The sequence below is a fragment of the Carcharhinus amblyrhynchos genome, chromosome 12 (assembly GCF_965287045.1).
Source record: "Carcharhinus amblyrhynchos chromosome 12, sCarAmb.v2.hapA, whole genome shotgun sequence".
NCBI lineage: Eukaryota > Metazoa > Chordata > Chondrichthyes > Carcharhiniformes > Carcharhinidae > Carcharhinus > Carcharhinus amblyrhynchos.
In genome coordinates, this window is record NC_137335.1 from 66,992,258 (window position 1) to 67,011,928 (window position 19,671).

The 19,671-nt window shown below is 42.3% G+C and overlaps 1 protein-coding gene and 1 pseudogene across 1 annotated transcript in view; both read right to left on the reverse strand.

Annotated features, from left to right (window-relative positions):
- The window catches only part of LOC145351063 (apoptosis-stimulating of p53 protein 2-like), a 78,572-nt gene extending 59,824 nt beyond the window's left edge, over positions 1–18,748 (reverse strand). Inside the window, exon 1 of the mRNA XM_080200661.1 lies at positions 18,372–18,748. Coding sequence (XP_080056787.1) covers positions 18,372–18,398 — 27 coding nt within the window. The 5' untranslated portion in view covers positions 18,399–18,748. The remainder of the gene's footprint in view (positions 1–18,371) is intronic.
- LOC145351217 (5S ribosomal RNA) lies at positions 1,696–1,814 on the reverse strand (annotated as a pseudogene).
- Positions 18,749–19,671: the final 923 nt, after the last annotated feature.

The following is a 19,671-nucleotide window of genomic DNA, read 5'->3' on the forward strand; positions in this document are numbered from 1 at the left end:
ATGTAGCCGCGACAGAGGGGCAGACAGTCAGGATGGACGGCCCCCTCAAATGCCCGCTGCCTGGACCTGTAAATGACATGCTTCACCAGGCCCAGGAGCAGGTTCACAAGGAGGTCGCCATCCTGCCCTTCTCTGCACCAGGTGTCCACAGATCAGGAACATGGGACTGAGCTGCAAACAAAACATTAATGAAAGGTTCTTCAGGAAAACAAAAATGGAGTGTAACCTAAGACACAAAACACAGACATGGTCAACGGACTCCACAAGGCCACAGAAGGGGCAAGCTTCAGAGCCCATGAACCAGTGAATCCTACGCATGCGGAACTGCTGCATGCATCACCTTCCACCCCAGATCCCCGATGTAACTGGGGGAGATCCCTCCATAAAAGGCCTTCCACTGGGGACCTCTGCCACCTGACGGCAACAAGACCCGCCACGGTGTATCTGGATGACAGGTGAGGATGTGGTAGTGGAAGATGTGCAGCAGCAGCCCATACAGGAAACACCTCCATGCAGTGGGAAAAGGCACGGAGGATATTTCCACAAGGCGGCACATGCTGTAGGGCACCTGACAAAATGCAGTATTACATGTTAACGTTTTGTCTTTTTATTCCACAGGGTCGGTCCACCTTGTTGTCAAATGAGGGGCATGCACACGGTGGGTCATGCGTGGGCTGCTCTTGGAGGTTCCGGGAGTGGCCTAGTACTTCATGTTGTTGTGTGTGCTTAATCCTGGACCAGCAGACGGGCACCGCAACAGCTCAGTGACTATCACTGCTAGCTGTGCAGATACATGGATTTGGGCCTATGTCTGTGGGAGTTTGCGTATTCTCCCTGTGGTTGCGTGGGTTTCCTCCGGGCGCTCCGGTTTCCTCCCACACCCCAAAGATGTGCTCTTAGGCTGATTGGTGTACCAAATTGACACTATTCTCCCCTGAATCTGGCTACATTAGGGGTTCTACTCACATACACACAGGGCAGGGTAGGTGTAGGAAGATGCGGCGGCGCGGGCTCGTTGGGCCAAAGGACCTGTTTCCCGTGCTGGGTTGTTCTTTGTTTGTTTTTGACCCAAGGGGGGGGGGGCGCTGAGGCTTTGGGCCAATGTGGAATTTTGTCCAAGCAGGGGAACATTCAGATCTCACCACACGCCTGCGCCACCTCGAGACCACGTGCACTTTCGGGACCAAGCACGACCATCCTAAGGTCTTGGATGGCTTTGGCCGCGCGCCCCCATGTGTTCAGCCAGCATGCCCCTCCACCATCCAGCACATCCCCAATTCTGGTCACCCCGGTGTCCACAGCCTCCTTCTCTGTCAGCCACCTAAAGTTATACTGCTGGAGGAGTGGATTGCTGAGCAGTGGCTCTCGTGAGACAGCCACTGCTCCTGATGGAGGAGAACTGTATCACGAGGCAACCATGTTCCAGACAGTAAAGCCGTCCCAGTAAAAGAAGGGGAACTCCTGCAAGGAGGTCAAAACGCGCCCCAGATTGATATGCAGGAGCTGCACATCATAATCGAGGCCATGCCACTGGCGGAAGGAATACGTCACCAGGGCAGACCATTGCGTAAAGGTATCTCTGCAGGGTCTGGAGGCGGAAGGTTGCTATCTGAGTGCAAAGGCACACCAGACCTTGATCGCCCTCCTCAAGCGGGAGATGCAAAACCACAGCAGGGACCCAGCGCAGTCGGTTAAAGCCTACTGCACCTGGTATCCCCAAGCGGTTTCCCATCCAAGTATTAACCAGGCCTGAGTCTGCTTAGCTTTCAAGATCAGACAAGATCGGGCGTTTTCAGACTAGTATGGCCATAGGCCTGCTCTTGGCAAGCAGGTTCCCTCTCCTCTTCACACCAGGTGCCCATAGATCAGAAGCATGGGGCTGAAGTATAAACAAAATTCTAACAAAAGGCTTTTTAAATAACCAAAAAAAGAAATGCAGCTTAAAACAACCAACATACACATGGTCCACAGTTTCCACAGGATTGCAAAAAGTGTTGGGTTCACAAACAGGGCATATGTAGACTTAATTGCAAGATAATGGTTGGAATGCAAGTCTTAATAGGTAATCAAGCCTTTACAGGTACAGACAATGCAAGTAGAGAGAGGGATAATGACAGGTTAAAGAGGTGCGAATTGTCTCAACTCAACTCACCGGGTGCTCTGGTTTCCTCCCACAGTCCAAAGATTAGGTTGATTGGCTATGCTAAAATTGCCCCTTAATGTACTAGGATGCTTAGGTTAGAGGGATTAGCGGGTAAAATATGTAGGGATATGGGGGTAGGGCCTGGGTGGGATTGTGGTTGGTGCAGACTTGATGGGCCAAAGGGCCTCTCTTCTGCACTGTCTGACTTTCTGCAAATGTCGAGTTGAGAGCAGCAGTCTTCCGGCGGGGTCCAATTTGACTCTTTCCTCTACGTGGAGTTGAACAATGGTATTGCTATTGAATATCAAGGGCAGTTGGTCATTGTCAGGTACTGAGTGGCATAAATATCACTCGCTATTTATCAGCTCAAGCCTGAATGCTGTCCAAGTTTTGCTCCATGTAGGTTTGGGCTGCTTCGGCCTCTGAATAGCTGCAGATGGAACTGAACACTACAACAAACTACGAATATCTTCACTTCTGACTTTACATTGGAAGGACAGTCATTACAGCTCACAATGTTTGGGCCCAAGACATTATTGGATTCCCATTCGATAGATCAGCTGGTAGAGTGGAAGTGGACTGCAGACGACTAAAACTGACATGCTCAGGTCACTGGTTCAATTGCGGCTCGAAGGACACATGATCCTGAATAATACCTGCAGTGGAGGTCCTGGGGCAGAGATGATTGTTATTCAACAATCACAACCATCTTCCTTTGTGCTCAGTATGACTCCAACCAGTGGGACAGTTTCCGCCCGATTCTTGAGGGCTTCTTAAATTTGGACCAAGGCTGTAATGAGATCTGGAGCTGAGTAGCCCAGGCAAGTAGGTTGCTGCTTACCAGTAAGTGCTGTTTGATAGTGCTGAAGACAACATTTTCCACTTTGCTAATAATCAAAAGTACAATGCTGGAATTATATTTGGCCAGATTTGAGCTGTTTATGTAGACAGGATATCCCTGGACAATTTTCCATATTGTTCATAGATGCATTGAATAACTTGACCAGAGGCACAGCTAGTTCTGGAGCACAAGTCTTCAGTACTACTTATTGGATATTGCCTGGGCCCGTAGCTTGTGTCTGTGCCATTTCTTGCTATCACAGTGGAGTGGAATTTTCTGAAAACTGGTATCAATGACAATGGTGTCCTTAGGAGAACGCAAAGATGGATTATCCACTCGGTACTTTTGGTTGAAGATGGCTGCGAGTGTTTGGCCTTAGCCTTTGCACTGATGTTAGAGGCTTCCTCATTATTGAGAATGGAAATGTTTTTGGAGCTTCCTCCTCCTCTTCCAGTTAGTTGCTTAATTATTTGCCACCATTCACAACTGGATGTGGCAAGACTACAGAATTTTGATCTGATGCACTGGTTGTGGTTGTGAGGCCACTTATATCAATCTGTAGCATGTTGCTTCAGCTGTTTTATATGCATGCAGTCCCATTTTGTACCTTGTAGGTATGGCTGCTGCTTTTGCCATGATTTTGTTCTATGCTCCTCATTAAACCAAGATCTGTCCCCTGGTTTAATGGTGATGGTAGACAAAGGGATGTCAGGCCATGAGGTTGTAGATTTGGTTGAATGCAATTCTGTAACTGATAATGCCCACTTTTGAGCTGCTATCTGATTTGAGTCTAACCCATTTAGTACAGTGGTGGTACCACAAAGCATGATGAACAGTATCATGGGAGGCTGTTTCTTCTGGCTGGGGTATCCAGAAGTAGCGGTCACAGTCTCAGTCTGTCTAAGAAATCAGTCATTTAGGACTGAGATTAAGAGAAATGTCTTTCTTCATACAACTGTGAACCTTTGGAATTCTCAACGCCATATAGCTATGGATGTTCACTCATTGAGTGTAATTAACACAAAGATCAACAGATTTTTTGACCACTAAAATAATTTGTGAATATAAGTTGAGGTGGATCAGCCATGAATGAGAATGAGAAACAGACTTGAAAGGTTGAATGAGAAACAGACTTGAAAGGTTGAATGAGAAACAGACTTGAAAGGTTGAATGAGAAACAGACTTGAAAGGTTGAATGAGAAACAGACTTGAAAGGTTGAATGAGAAACAGACTTGAAAGGTTGAATGAGAAACAGACTTGAAAGGTTGAATGAGAAACAGACTTGAAAGGTTGAATGAGAAACAGACTTGAAAGGTTGAATGAGAAACAGACTTGAAAGGTTGAATGAGAAACAGACTTGAAAGGTTGAATGAGAAACAGACTTGAAAGGTTGAATGAGAAACAGACTTGAAAGGTTGAATGAGAAACAGACTTGAAAGGTTGAATGAGAAACAGACTTGAAAGGTTGAATGAGAAACAGACTTGAAAGGTTGAATGAGAAACAGACTTGAAAGGTTGAATGAGAAACAGACTTGAAAGGTTGAATGAGAAACAGACTTGAAAGGTTGAATGAGAAACAGACTTGAAAGGTTGAATGAGAAACAGACTTGAAAGGTTGAATGAGAAACAGACTTGAAAGGTTGAATGAGAAACAGACTTGAAAGGTTGAATGAGAAACAGACTTGAAAGGTTGAATGAGAAACAGACTTGAAAGGTTGAATGAGAAACAGACTTGAAAGGTTGAATGAGAAACAGACTTGAAAGGTTGAATGAGAAACAGACTTGAAAGGTTGAATGAACTCCTTGTGCTCCCAACTCCTATGCTCTTCTGTTCAAAGGCTACAGAAGAGAATACAAGACTGGAGAAAGTACCCAACAGATGAAATATATCATAGTGAATATGGAAATGAAGAATTTTAAATTTGATACATAGTGGAGCAGGTAACAAAAAATAGAAGTGATGGGCAAGTGGAAATTATTGCAGAGCAGGATACATAATAGGTACTTGAATTTAAACAAACTGGAAATAAAAGTGGAATATGCTGGAAACAGGCAGCAAATATGGAGCACAAAACAGTTAATATTTCAGCTAGATGATCTTCCACATAATTGCTCCTCACACTTGGTCTAATGCTACCAAATCCCCTTTCCATCTTTTGCAAAAATGGCTTTGACGTTATGCCTAAAGTGTGATTCGCAATAATCCAGCTGAAGCCTAACCAGTGATCTTTTTTTTAAACTCATCTTTTTTGCTTGGTATTTATAAAATAAGGGCCATTTGTGCTTCTTTATTAAAAAACTCAGCTTTTAACTTATCCTGTCATTTTCATGTGTCTGTACATACACATCAGACCTCTTTACTCCTGCATTCTAGCATTTACATCATCCAGCTTCCCCTTGTTCTTCCTTTCAAAATGTATCCCTTGTCACTACTGTATACCAAATTAGCTTCTATCTGCAAACTGTCTTTCTATTTCATCAGTTGGTCCATATCCTCAAGTCCACTACTATCTTCCTCATGCGAAATTGTTTTCTCTGCATCAAAGCTGACTGAGAACTGTGAGGGGTTAACAGTGAAAAAGGCCATTCTGCAGCTACATAATCTCTGTAGGAATAGCAGACATTTTGAATGCAATACCTGAACTGAAAATACATAATTGTACATTAACACAGTGTCATTTAAGGTCTCCCTGATTTGATTTGAATGATCTTTTCAACCTTTGTGCTGTATTGCTTTATGAACCTTGTCTGCATAATCAATTAATGTGCCTGTTCTCCTGATGGTTTTTGATGGACGTCAATAATCCCATTCACACAATCAATTGTTTAAAATTTCCATCTTGGCTGTGGTCAAAATTAGTTTAATTCTACCATAGAAGATAGTACTTTGAAATAGAGCCACAAATATGTTTCAAGTATTATCTAACAAAGTAATTCTTCATCATTTAAAAATTCATTTCACAGCATTAAAAGAAATCCCTCAGATTTGTGTCCCCAATTCAAGCTTGATGAAAATGTTTTCTGACTTGTATCTGTTTTAAAAACAAAAGTTACAAAGAAACAACTAAATATCTGGTGAAACACCAAATATGTAACAACCTGGTGTATATTTTTGCCCTTAACTCTTGAATCACTTTCATTTCATAGAGATTGCCTTTTGTATTTCTCCAGTTTTCATTAACTTCTTGTTGCTGGCTTCTGTGCACTTCCTACACAAGACACATCTCAGAAGCAGTGCAATTCTTTACCAAAGTGATGTTAATAGCTATCAGCCTGTACACACAATCACACATTATTATTGAGGAAATCAGTGCACAAGCAGCATTCTCCCTTGGAACCTGAAGGCACTGTATTTGCAGAGATTATCTTCTGCACAACAGACATCATGCATAAACTATGATTTGCAAAATATTCACATTTGGTTTGAAGTGATAAAATCTATTCCACAAAACATACAACCACATCTCAATTTATAAAACTTTTCTACAATAGATTCAATTTTTATTAAAAAGCTATTCATTTAACAAGTAATTTTCCAGTTACCTCTGCAAGGCCTGACCTCCAAGTTTAGTGTTCACATGAACCAACACAGCTGGGTAAGAAAACAGGAAGTGATGTTGTGTAGGTGGGGTTATGATATTAAAAAAAATGTACTTTGCGAACAATTACAGGATCACTGTATTCCTCAGCCACAGGAAAGCTTGCACCCCAAACTGAAGCTAAACTTCCTACGATTGGAGTTATGATGTTATACAGCCTTAAGGTTTCTCCCTTTCCCAAATAAGGTAGGAAATGAAAATCAAAAAGCCCAGCAGGTTCTTAAAAACTTAGGAAAGTAGCCATCAAATCCTAGTTGTGATGCCAGTGCATATATTTGCATAAAAACCAAAGGCTACTTTGGTTTGAGATGCATCCATCTCAATACAGATTGTGACAAAGCTATTGTATTGTACAAATTTTATACCTCTAAATTAGCTACTGTACTGTAAGTCTACAAAAAGTGTATATGATGTAGAGATGATGGCATTGGACTGGGGTGGGCCCAGTAAGAAGTCTCACAACACCAGGTTAAAGTCCAACAGGTTTATCTGGAATCACAAGCTTTCAGAGCACTGCTCCTTCATCAGTGAGTGTGCCTTAAATATGGTTTGAGAGATTTCAAGAAGTGTATAGGTTGAACACAAACCAGAAAAGAATATCCATTTCATTCAGTCATCTAAATTTGATCAGCAAGAAATCATGCATCAAATTCTTGTGCACTATCACACAACTTTGGAAACAAATCTTTGAACAGTTGCAGCTAAGTTTACAAACTATACCAAGGTCAAAAGCAATGCGCAGGGAATTCTAACTGGCCTAATACAAATAAAAACTTAACAACCATCTCACACCCTGCCTCCTCTACAATTCCCCAAACATTAAGATGCTTCCCATGCAATTTGTAAAACTTATGTATTTTTATGTACAAGCAGAAAAGTAAACAAACCACAGTGACCCAACACACTTTCTCAGAACAATGATACAATAAATGAACAAATTGAAGTTCCGTGCCCAAGAACAGGAAGGCAATACTTCACTCCAATTTTGCAACAAAGCTTATATTAATCACTGCACCTTACCAAGAAAGTCCACAAGCATTATCGTGGTCTCGTCATACATAGTGGAATATTAATTATTTAAACTATTTCATCATTTAAAATACACAAGCTTTTGCCAAATTTTACTCAAGGAAACAACATCAGCAGTGTTACTGGCAAATTATACAGGTAAACAAAAACTATAAGCAGGTTTAAATTGCTTTTGATCAATCAAATCAGTTTTTAAACTGTTAGGAGTAAAGTAGCTATGCTATTCATTCAGTTATAAAAATACAAAATTTGTAGAGTTCAATACTACACATTTCAATAACACTTTCATAAATACCGATTATATTTCCAATAATTTTTACTTATATACAAGAGTGTTCCATCTTCTTTAAACATAGGTTTTCGTAATACAACACCTGAATTCCTCCACAATGTTTGGTGTACTTCTGATTATTCAATGTCAATTTGTGCTAAAATGTGTGAAATATCCAACAATTTGGTTTAAGCAACTTAATACAATGAAATTTCCTGCCAAAATTTCCAAACTGCTACAAATTCAAAATCATCTGAATTAAGAGTAGGTTGTCACTGCCTACATCTATGCAAAGTAATCCGGGTGATCAAAATCACTTTGGTATTTTCCTGTTCTCCTAATCACACCCAGTCCTGAGAATAAATTCAGTTGTTGAGATACCAAAGCAAATAATTCCTCCCTCCCCCCCCAATTTGCTCATGAGATTATGAGACACACCAGCAGGGATGGATAAACAAATGCTGACCTTAAGTGCCTTTGAAAATGTGGTGGTGAACCACCTTCAACCACTGTGGTCCAAGCGTGTAGTTCCACTTACAGTGCTGTTAGTTTGCAAGTGCCAAGATTTTGACCCAGTGAGAGTAAAGGAGTTGGAGTCAGGATGGTGTGTGGCATGGAGGGGAACATACAATAGGCAGTGTTCCCATGCATCTGTTCCCTTTGTCCATCTATATGTGATGGAGATCGTGGATTTAGAAACTACTGTTAAAAGAGGCAAGTTGCTGTAATGCAATTTGTAGACTGTATACTGCTTCCACTGTGCATTGGTGGTGGAGGGAGTACATGATTGTGGTGGTGGATGGGGTGCTCATCAAGTGGACTACTTTGTTCTGAACGCTGTTGAACTTCTTGTTGTTGTTGGAGCTGTACTCATCCAGGAAAGCAGACTCCTGAGTTGTACCTTGTAGATGGAGAACATGCTTTGGGGAGTCAGGAGGTGAGTCACCAACTTCAGCTGTGGTACTAATGTGATTGATCCAGTTCAGCTTCTGGTCGATGGTCACCGCCCATGATGCTGATGGTGGCGTATTCAGCAATGCTAATACTGTTGAATGCGATGGACAAAGGACTAGATTCTCCCTTGTGGGTGATGATCATTGCCTAGCACTTATGTGGCACAAATTGCACTTGCCTGGCACAAATATCACTTGCCACTTATAAGCCCAAGCCTGAATGATGTCCCGATCATGCTTGATTTGGCCATGGACTGCTTCATTATCTGAGTATTTGCAAATGGTACTGAACATTGTGCAACCATCAGTGAAAATCCTCACTTCCGTTCTGATGTTAGAGGGAAGGTGATTCATGAATCAGTTGAAGATGGTTGGGCCCAGGACACCAACGCGAAGAACCCTCGCAATAATGTCTTAGGACTGAAATCATTTCCCTCAAGTGGCCCAGTGGCATAGTAGTTACCACTGCTGTCTCACAACACCAGGGATCTGGGTTCAATTCCGGTCTCAGGTCACTGTCTGTGTGGGATTTGCATGTTCTTCTTGTGTCTGCATGGGTTTCCCCTGGGTTCTCCGGTTTTCTCCCACAGTCCAAAGATGTGTGGGTTAGGTTGATTGGCCATGCTAAATGCATGTGGTTACAGGGACAGGGCCCAGGTGGGATTGTTGTCGGTGCAGGTTCAATGGGTCAGATGGCTCCCTTCTGCATTGTAGGGATTCTATAACTCAATGACTCTAACTAGAACCATCTTCCTTTGTGCTAGATACAATTCCAGCCAGTGAAGATTGTCCCCCCATTTCCCATTGACTTCAATTTTCCCAGACTCCTTGATTAAATGCTGTCTTGATCTCATCTGACTTCTGCATTTCAGCTCTGTTTAGACCAAAGCTGTATTGAAATCTGGAGCAGAGTGGCCATGGTAGAACCTAAGCAGAGCAATGATAAACAAATTATTTCTCAACAAATAGCACTTAATAACACTCTTGCTGACACTTTCTATCATTTTGCCTGTGATTGAGGATCAACTAATGGGACAGTAATTGATTGGATGAGATTTGTCTTTTTTGTGGAAATAACACACCTGGACAATTTTTCACATTGTTGTGCAGGTACCAGTGTTGGACAGCTTGGCCAGGAGGGTAGGTAGTCCTGGAGCACTACAGCAAGGATGTTGTCAGGCCCATAGCCTTTGTTTTACCCAGTAACTTTGCTTGACATAGACACGAACACAGGAGAAACACTAGCACAAAACTGCCCTACTGAGCTGCCTCATCCACAAGGGCTGTCAAGCTTACGACGCAAGGTGCATTGCTGAAGCACAACTTAAGCACGAGCTGTGCAAGTCCAGAGCCACCAGCGCAACAACTACAGTGCCTGCACAAGTCTGTCCAATATGTGCCAAGACATTCTGTGCCTGAATTGGCCTGATCAGTCATCTTCGGATGCACCGAATAGTTTCAATGCCCTCATCGATGACGACGGACAAACAACAACTTTGGTTGTTTTGTCATATGCAGTAACCAATGCCAAGAATATTATGAATTTCTCAATAACATGGAATGAAATCTAATGTGACATTTCCTATTTGCAAGTTATAATCCTACTTCTAGACTGCACTTGTTGTTTACTAAAAAAGGAAATAATTGCAGAAAATTGTCTATGCTGCAGAGAATGCTTAGATTGGATATTACACACTGTGCCTTATGAGAGGAAGTCACTTGAATGTAAAAATTAAACTCTGCATTATAATGCAAATCAATAATGTTGCCAACATCTAGCACGGTTTAAGCATCATGGTTTCCTTTTTAAAGATGAACATCTGCAGTCAGTTAACTTACTTTAGAATGAACTCTGATCTCCAAGCAGTCTGAATACTAGAATACTAAAATACCGCAGAATAAGTTTATACACATTAGAAATTCTGTTTTTATTACTAATATTGTTTTATATTAAAATTGAATGATTTATTATAAATACTAAAAATAGTTTCAAACAAATTGAATTTGGGAGGAAGAGATCAGCATAGTATTAAGGACTGCTTAACCTCCTCCAGGTTTGTTATATGGCGGCACAATGGTTAGCACAGTGCCAGGGATCCAGGTTCAATTCATGGCTTGGGCCACCATCTATGTGGAACCCGCACATTCTTCCCGTGTCTGCATGGGTTTCCTCCCAGTGCTCCAGTTTCCTCCCATAGTCCAAAAGATGTGCCGGTTAGGTGCATTGGCCATGCTAAGTTCTCCCTCTATGCACTCGAACAGGCATTGGAGTGTGGCAAAGAGAGGATTTTCAAAGTAAATATAATTGTATTATTAATGTACGCTTACTTACGACACCATAAATAAATAAATCTCCACCTAAAATTACTTATTCTGGAGTCTTATGTCTCCTCCCTCCTTTCAATTCACAATTGGTGACCATACCTTCAGCTCAAATGGCCAACATCCAAATCCTTTCCCAAACACTTCCCCTGTTCACCTCCCATTCATCTTTTAAGACCCTCAATAAAAGACTCCCATCAGCTCAGGGCAACTCAGAAAGGACAAAGAATATTGGGTTTGCCACCAACACCAACATTCCAAGTAGGAATAAAAAACAACCTCAGGAATACTATCCTTGCGTCAAAGAAGCCAAGAGACTGAGCAGGGATTAGGAAAAATAGGAGAAACTGAGCAACTGAGAAGTCCAGTCCAGTCCATATAAATTGGTAAATAGAATCAACTTGAGCAGATGATGAAGAAAATCTGCTGAGATTCCACAAGAGGAGAATGCTTCACTTTGCGGAAAAGAGGCCATCAATACAAGAAAATCATGAGAAAGTCCTTTATCCAAAGCATAACGAGAAGACGGAACTTGCTGCTAGAGATAGTGATTGGGGGAATATTTTAGATGCATTTAGGAGCAAGCATGATGGAAAGGGAAATGAGGGTTACGAAGATAAAGTCACATGAGGAATGACGAGGATGTTTGACTGCAACAAACGCCAACACAAGCTATTTGGGATGAAAGGTTATACGGCACAGAAATAGACAATTGTAAAATCATTGAAAGTGGCAGTGCAGGTTGAGAAATCAATTAATAAAGCATAAGGGACCCTGGGGTTTATAAATCAACAGTGTATAAAAGCAAAGAAGTTTCAATGAACCTGTATTAAACATGGGTTCAGTCTCAACTGGAGTAGTGTCTTATTCTGGGCACCATACTTTAAGAAAGATGTGAAAATATGAGAGAGGGTACAGAAAAGATTTCAGTGATGAGGAGCTTCAGTTATGCGGATGGACTGAAGAAGCTGGAGCTGTTCACTTTAGAGAATAAAACATTAAGGAATTTGATAGAAGTGTCTGGACAGAGTAGGTCAGGAGCACCTGTTTCTGTCGATGGAAAGTTTAAGAATCAAAGCATAGCGATTTCAGAAGGTTGGCAAAAGAATCAATGGTGACAGAAGGAAAAACCTTTTTATGCAGTGAACGGTTATGATCTGGAATGCAATGCTTGGGAAGATGGTGGAATTAAGACCTTCAAAAGAGAACTGGACATCCAAAGAGAAAACATTTGCAGGGCTATGGCACTAGCTGAGTTGCTAGTCGTCACAAACATGATGGGCCAAATGGCCTCTCTCTTTGGTATAACCATTCCATAATTCAAGATGTGTGGTTATTATACTAACTTTTCCTTTACAAAGTGAGTTTAGACCGTCTCAAATGAAATTCCTTTATGTGGTCAGAAAACTTGTCAGAGACAAATCACCACATTAATGACAAAAAGGAAACCGATTCTAGTTGGCATACACTTGTTCTGATCTGGGTCACCTCCAAAACACTCACTGGCCTAATGGCTCAACAAATTTAACTTTTAAAATATTGATAAAGACAGCAAAAGATTTTTGATAAACTTGCGTGACAAGTGAACACTTGATAGAAGGAGGAAGCAGTAAATCAACAAAACTAATACAATGGAAGGCATGTTGACATTGGAAACAAAACGAGTATATTTGCTAATTCAAAGATAAATAGGGAATACCAACGTGCAATAGAAGATGGCTTTTAAAAATCTGGTTGGGATGTGGAACATACAATGGAATAAGCAAAATGGATAAATTGCTTAGATTCAATCACAAAAGTACTTAAACTGGAAAAACACATTTGAACACACTAGTTTAAGTTTGTCACTTACATACTTTTAAGATCAGTTATCAATGACACTAACTTGTGCAGCTAACAAACCTGAACTATGGGTGAAAAAACAGTTTTGTACTATTTCACAAGTTATCAATACAGCCTTCAGAAGCTTGCCCAAATCCACAACGTCAATGCATTATTGCAAAAATCAATGAACTGGATATCACATTAAACTTAAGACGGGCATGTCTGACATATTTATCAGTGATGGGCAAGCTAGAAAAATTAATTGGGATAGAATTAGTAGTCACATGGAAAAATGTGGGTTGATAGAAATCCTTGCAGCTTCTTCCTAAGGAGAAATCTTTAACAAGCTTGGAGTTTTTTGAAGAGGTAAATAGAAGAAGTCGATGGGGGTAACGCTGTTGATGTGGCTGCATGGACTTTCAAAAGAAATTTGATACAATACCACACAACAGACTAGCAAGAAAAGTTTTGCCTCATGGAATGAAAAGGACAGTAGCAATGTGAATACAAAATTGGCTTATTAATAAGAGGGAGAGACTAATGATCAATCTGTGTTTTCCAGGCTGGAGGAAGCTTCGCAGTGGTCTCTCCTCCAGAGGTCAGTATTGGGATCCTTATATAAACAATCAAGATCTGGGTGCACAGGGGACAATTTCAAAGTTTTCAGATGAATAAAATAGAATCCCTACAATGCAGGAGGAGGCCATTTGACCCAAGAGTCTCAACCAACTCTCCTAAAGTGATTTCACTCAGCTTTCCAACCTCTTGCATCCTTCTAGCCCACACATCTTTGAACTGTAATACAAAACCTGGAAGCATTGTAAACTGAGGAGAGTGCAGAACTTCAAAAGGACATAAAGAAGTTGGTGGAGTGGGAAGATTGGTGGCAGATTAAGTTCAATGCAGAGAAATGTGAGGTGATATAATTTGGTAGAAAAAACATGGACTGATAAAGTAAGGGGTAAAATTCTACAGTTTTTGCAGTAGCAGAGAGGCCAGTACATATACGTGCATAGATCATTAAAGGTGACAGGACAGTGAAGAGAACAGTTCATAAATACTGACAATATTAGGCAGGAACTGAAGAATGTAGATTGGGGCAGATGTTTGAGGGCAAATCAACATCTGACATGTGGGAGGCTTTCAAGTGCAAGCTGATAGTGATTCAGGGCTAGCACTTCCTGTAAGGATGAAGGATAAGTATGGCAAGTTTTGGGAACCTTGGATAACAAGAGCAATTATGAGGTAGTCAAAGTTAGGAGACTGGGAACACATGAAGCAAGTGTGGAATACAAGGAAAGTAGAAAGAAACTTAAGCAATGAGTAAGGAGGGCTAAAAGGGGTTACAAAAAAAAAGCATCGGCCAGCAGGATTAGGGAAAATCCCAAGGCTTTTTATACATATATAAAGAGCAAGAGGATCGTCAAGGAGAGGGTTGGCTCAGTCAAGGACAAAGGAGGGAATCTATGTCTGGAGCCAGAGGAAATGGGCAAGGTACTAATAGAGTACTCTGCATAAGTATTCACCAAAGAGAAGGACTTGGTGGATGATGAGTCTGGGGAATGGTGTGCAGATAGTTTGAGTCATGTTGAGATCAAAAAGGTGGTGGTTTTGGGGTTCTTGAGAAACATTAAGGTAGACAAGTCCCCAAGGCCTAATGGGATGTACCCCAGAAAATTGAGAGGCAAGGAGGAAATTGCTGGGGCCTTGAGAGAAATCTTTGTATCCTCACTGGCTACAGGGGAGGTCCCAGAGGATTGGAGAATAGCCAATGCTGTGCCTTTGTTTAAGATGGGTACCAAGAATAATCCAGGTAATTAAAGGCTGGTGAGCCTTACATCAGTGGTCAGGAAATTATTGGAGAGGTTTCTTCGAGACAGGATTTCTTCCCACTTGGAAATAAGAGGGCATGTTAATGAGAGGGAACATGGTTTTGTGAAGGGGAGGTTGCGTCTCACTAACTTGATTGAGTTTTTCGGGTAAGTGGAGAAGATGATTGATGAGGGTAGGGCAGTGGATGTTATCTGTATGGACTTCAGTGAGGCCTTGGACAAGGTTCCTCATGGCAGACTGGTGCAGGAGGTGAAGTCACATGGGATCAGAGGTGAGCTGGCAAGGTGGATACAAAACTGGCTTGGTCAAAGAAGACAGAGGGTAGCAGTGGAAGGATGCATTTCTAAATAAAGAGCTGTGACAAGTGGCATTTTTCAGGGATCAGTGCTGGGATCTTTGCTATTTGTAACATATATAAATGATTTGGAGGAAAATGTAACTGGATTGATTAACAAGTTTGCAGGTGGCACAAAGGTTGGTAGATTTGCAGATAGTGATGAGGACCATCAGGCTTTAGACTGGCTGGAGACTTGGGCAGAGAGGTGGTAGATGGAGATTAATCTAGACAAACGTGAGGTAATGCATTTTGGAAGGTCTAATACAGATAGGAAATGGATAAAAGATGGCAAAAAATAAGTGAAGGTATATTTATTTTATCATCAGTCGCTCCTGCAGTTCTCAAAGTTTGACCTTTTAAGCAATCTCATCATCATATGATTAAAGTTTATTTATTTGTGTCACAAGTAGGCAATGAAGTTACTGCGAAAATCCCCTAGTCGCCACACCCCAGTGCCTATTCGGGTACGCTGAGGGGGAATTTAGCATGGTCAATGCACCTAACCAGCACATCTTTCGGACTATGGAAGGAAACCGGAGCATACGGAAGAAAACCACGCAGACTAGGAGTGTAGCTAGTTCTGGAGCACTACAGCGAGGATGTTGTTAGGCCCAAAGCCTTTGTTTTACCCAGTAACTTTGCTTGACATAGACACGAACACAGGAGAAACACTAGCACAAAACCACCCTACTGAGCAGCCTCATCCACAAGGGCTGTCAACCTTACGAAGCAAGGTGCATTGCTGAACACAACTTAAGCGCGAGCTGCGCAAGTCCAGAGACACCAGCGCAACAACTACGGCGCCTGCACAAGTCTGTCCAATACATGCCAGGACATTCTGTGCCCGAATTGGCCTGGTCAGTCATCTTCGGATGCACCAAATGGTGTCAATGTCCTCATCAAGGATAATGGACAAACAACAACAACAACTTTGGTTGTTTTGTCATATGCAGTTTCGGACTATGGAAGGAAACCGGAGCATACGGAAGAAAACCACGCAGACATGGGGAGAACGTGTAGACTCCGTACAGACAGGACCCGAGCTGGGAATCAACCCCGGCTCCTTGGCGCTGTGAGACAGCAGTGCTAACCACTGTGCCAGCATACCACCCCACACCCATTGACCATTATTCTGTCCCTCTTATTAATAAGCCAATTTTGTAACCACATTGCTACTTTTGTAACCACAGTTCTCCTATACGTTACACAAGCTGTTAATTAGGAGGTACTATGGCACAGTGGGTAGCATCCCTGTCTCTGAGCCAGAAGCTCCAGTTTAAGTTCCACCCCAGGATTTGATCGCCAAGGAAAACGTGCCCATACTGCAGCCAAATAGGTTTGCGTATGAAACTGCAAAATCCATTCTACACATTCCAATGGTAAGAACGGGAGAGGCACCTGGTCAGACATTTGTTGCCAGGTGGCACCCTTCAAAATATAAGCCTCTGGCAACAAGCTAGTGACCTGTTCTAAGAGCAACTAACGATAGAAGCAGATGATATTTTGCCCTATACACTACTTAGTGCAAGAGAAGTAACAACAACGTGTCAATTACATTACTGGATAATACTGATGAACATTTATGGCTTTGTATTTAGACAGTTGGGAAGCTTCAGTTTCAACATGTATATAGTGAAATAAGTTACAATAAATGTTTTTAGCAAATATTAAGCAAAATTTATGAAATCAGAGAACTCAGTACAACAAGTCCCACCTGGCTCTATAGATGAATTTACAAGTAAATTAATTCCATCTACCCCTTGTTCTTCTACCTTAACTATTTCTGGGCGCTTATCTCAATGTTTTGGTTTATATTGGTTTAAATAAACCTGTTGAACTTTAACCTGATGTTGTGAGACTCCTTACCGTGTTTACCCCAGTCCAACAACGGCGTCTCCACATCGTAGTTTATATTGCCATGGGTTGATATAGCATGTATAACTATTGATTTCAAGACATCAGATCAACAGAGCTCCCTCTCTCCACAGTTAGATGTTTAAATGATTAAAACTGCAGAGAGGGAGAAATCTTTGTTCTCAATACTTATATCAAGATAAACGAGATGTACAAAAGATGTCCAGAAAATCCAAGTTACTCCCATCCCAAAAATCAGTTCTATCACTCCACTGAAATTATAATCCATATGGTGTCTAAAACAGGTACCTTTGTGGGAAATCTCAACACTGCTTCACCCCACACTCATTGTAGGCCCTGACTCTGGATTTACATTGCAAATACAATGTGTCAATCTTTCACAGAAACTAAAGCTTCAACATAAGTACACCCTAAATTACAGTTCCACAGGTGCAGTGCACACAACGTATATACAAATATACAGGCAAAAAAAAACTCCCTGCAAAGATTCATACCGAAAGTAATCAAATCATACGTTAATCCCCAAAAAGCTGCTTAGCTTTACTGCCAGTCCACAACCATGTTTTTCTGAATAGTTCATGTAAATGTAGGACAAGAGTACTATCCTCATCAATATTCCAAAAATTTTGACCAACTCTTCCAATGATAATTTTTCTCCCTTACAATCAAACTCTGTTTCTTTCAGGCCAGTAATCCAGATGTTAATACACACAGTTTAAACAAGAGACGTGGGGTGGTAAAATAGCTTTGAAATCTTAATTATAATAATTGAGTGCCTTCTTTAAAACTCTGACTCTTATACGTGCTTTGTAAATTTTATACAGTCAAACTATTTTAATAATTTAAATGTTTGCATACAGAAATCACATATAGGAACATAATCAGAACCACATTTTAAAAAGTAATGGGCTGGAGATTTACTGAATGCAGATGACAAACTAATTTTCTTTCCAAAATTTGAGAAAGGGTGTTAAAAGAAATAAATCAACAGATTCTTAGAAGTACCATTTAGATCAAACGTTTTGACGTGAGGTGGGCATTGTTTCAATAATTCAATGTTTAGATGTGGGGGGGGGGGGGAGGAGGACGGAGTCACAAACTTCAAAAGAAAAATGAAAACTGAGGGACTGATTTGTTGAAGTCATTTTCCTTACAAGTCGTTCCGGAGAGGAGACAAAAATCTTCAAATGGCGACCCACACGGTACGCAGCAACCGAGAAGTTGCAATCACAACAGACAAAATCCTCCTCCCCACCACCCCCAACACAAAAAAAATCAACAAGAATAACAGTCGACGAGTTACATTTCTGGAGCTTCCACATTTTCCCAATAAATAAACTTACTGGCATCATTTTGGGTCCGAACCGCATTTATAATCGGGATGTTTTTTTTCCCCCTCTTCGTTTTCACCCGCTCTGGAAAATCAAAGAGGTAAGAAGGTTGGTGAGGGGGGGGGGTAGAAACGTTTCCCGGGAGGTGTTGAAGAAGAAGCTGCTGCTGCTGCTGTCCGCGGCCTGCTCCACCGGTCTCTCCGGTTACTAAGTTTCTTCACTGATCTGAAGTCAGTCCGCACAGTTTGCTGAGGCCGTCCCTGGGGCGAGTGGCCCGCTTCACCTTATGGCCGTTATGGGGAGCGGTGTTGTTTGTTTCGCCCGCTTGCACGTATTGCGGGGTGTTTCTAGACGTTGATCTTCCCTCAGAGCCGCCGCCACCGCCGCACTCTCTCTCTCTCTCTGTCTGACTCACTCACTCTCCGCTTCCAGGCGGCTCCGGGACAACACTCAGCCCCGCCCTGACTCAGGCTGCCTGACGTCAGAGCCGGAAGTGGGCGGTCGCTGCACCAGTGCCAATCTCCAGCAGCAATGTCACGCACGCTGCCAACCTGTCCCATCACCTGCTGCCAACTTGCCCCTGCTGCCAATTGCCCTAGCCCCTGATGCCAACCTGTCTCTGCTGCCAACCTGCCCCATCACCTGCTGCCAATTGCCCCATCACCTGCTGCTAATTGCCCCAACACCTACTGCCAATTGCCCCAGTGCCTGCTGCCAATTGCCCTAGCGCCTGCTGCCAACCTGTCTCTGCTGCCAACCTGCCCCATCACCTGTTGCCAACCTGTCCCAGCTGCCAATTGCCCCATCGCCTGCTGCCAACCTGCCCCATCACTGCTGCCAATTGCCCTATCACCTGCTGCTCACCTGCCCCATTGCCTGCTGCCAACCTGTCCCATCAGCTGCTGCCAATTGCCCCAGCACCTGCTGCCAACCTGCCCCATCACTGCTGCCAATTGCCCCACCGCCTGCTGCCAACCTGCCCCAGCCGCTGCTGTCAACTGGCCCCAGCACCAGACTTGATGACCTGAATTGCCTCCCTTTGTATTATGTGGTTTCTATACCTACACATCTTGGGACAGTAAGGGGCAATTTAGCATGGCCAATCCACTTAACCTGTACATCTTTAGATTGTTGGAGGAAACTGGAGCATCTGGAGGAAATCTGGACGGACACGTAACAAATGTGCAAACTCCACAGTCCATGAAGAAGCTGAGATTGCCAGGCTCCAGGGACACTCTGGATGGCGGTCCCTTCATTGAGAGAAGTCCTCAACCTGTTTAAAAGTAAAACTAATAAGTTTTTTAAATGGTCC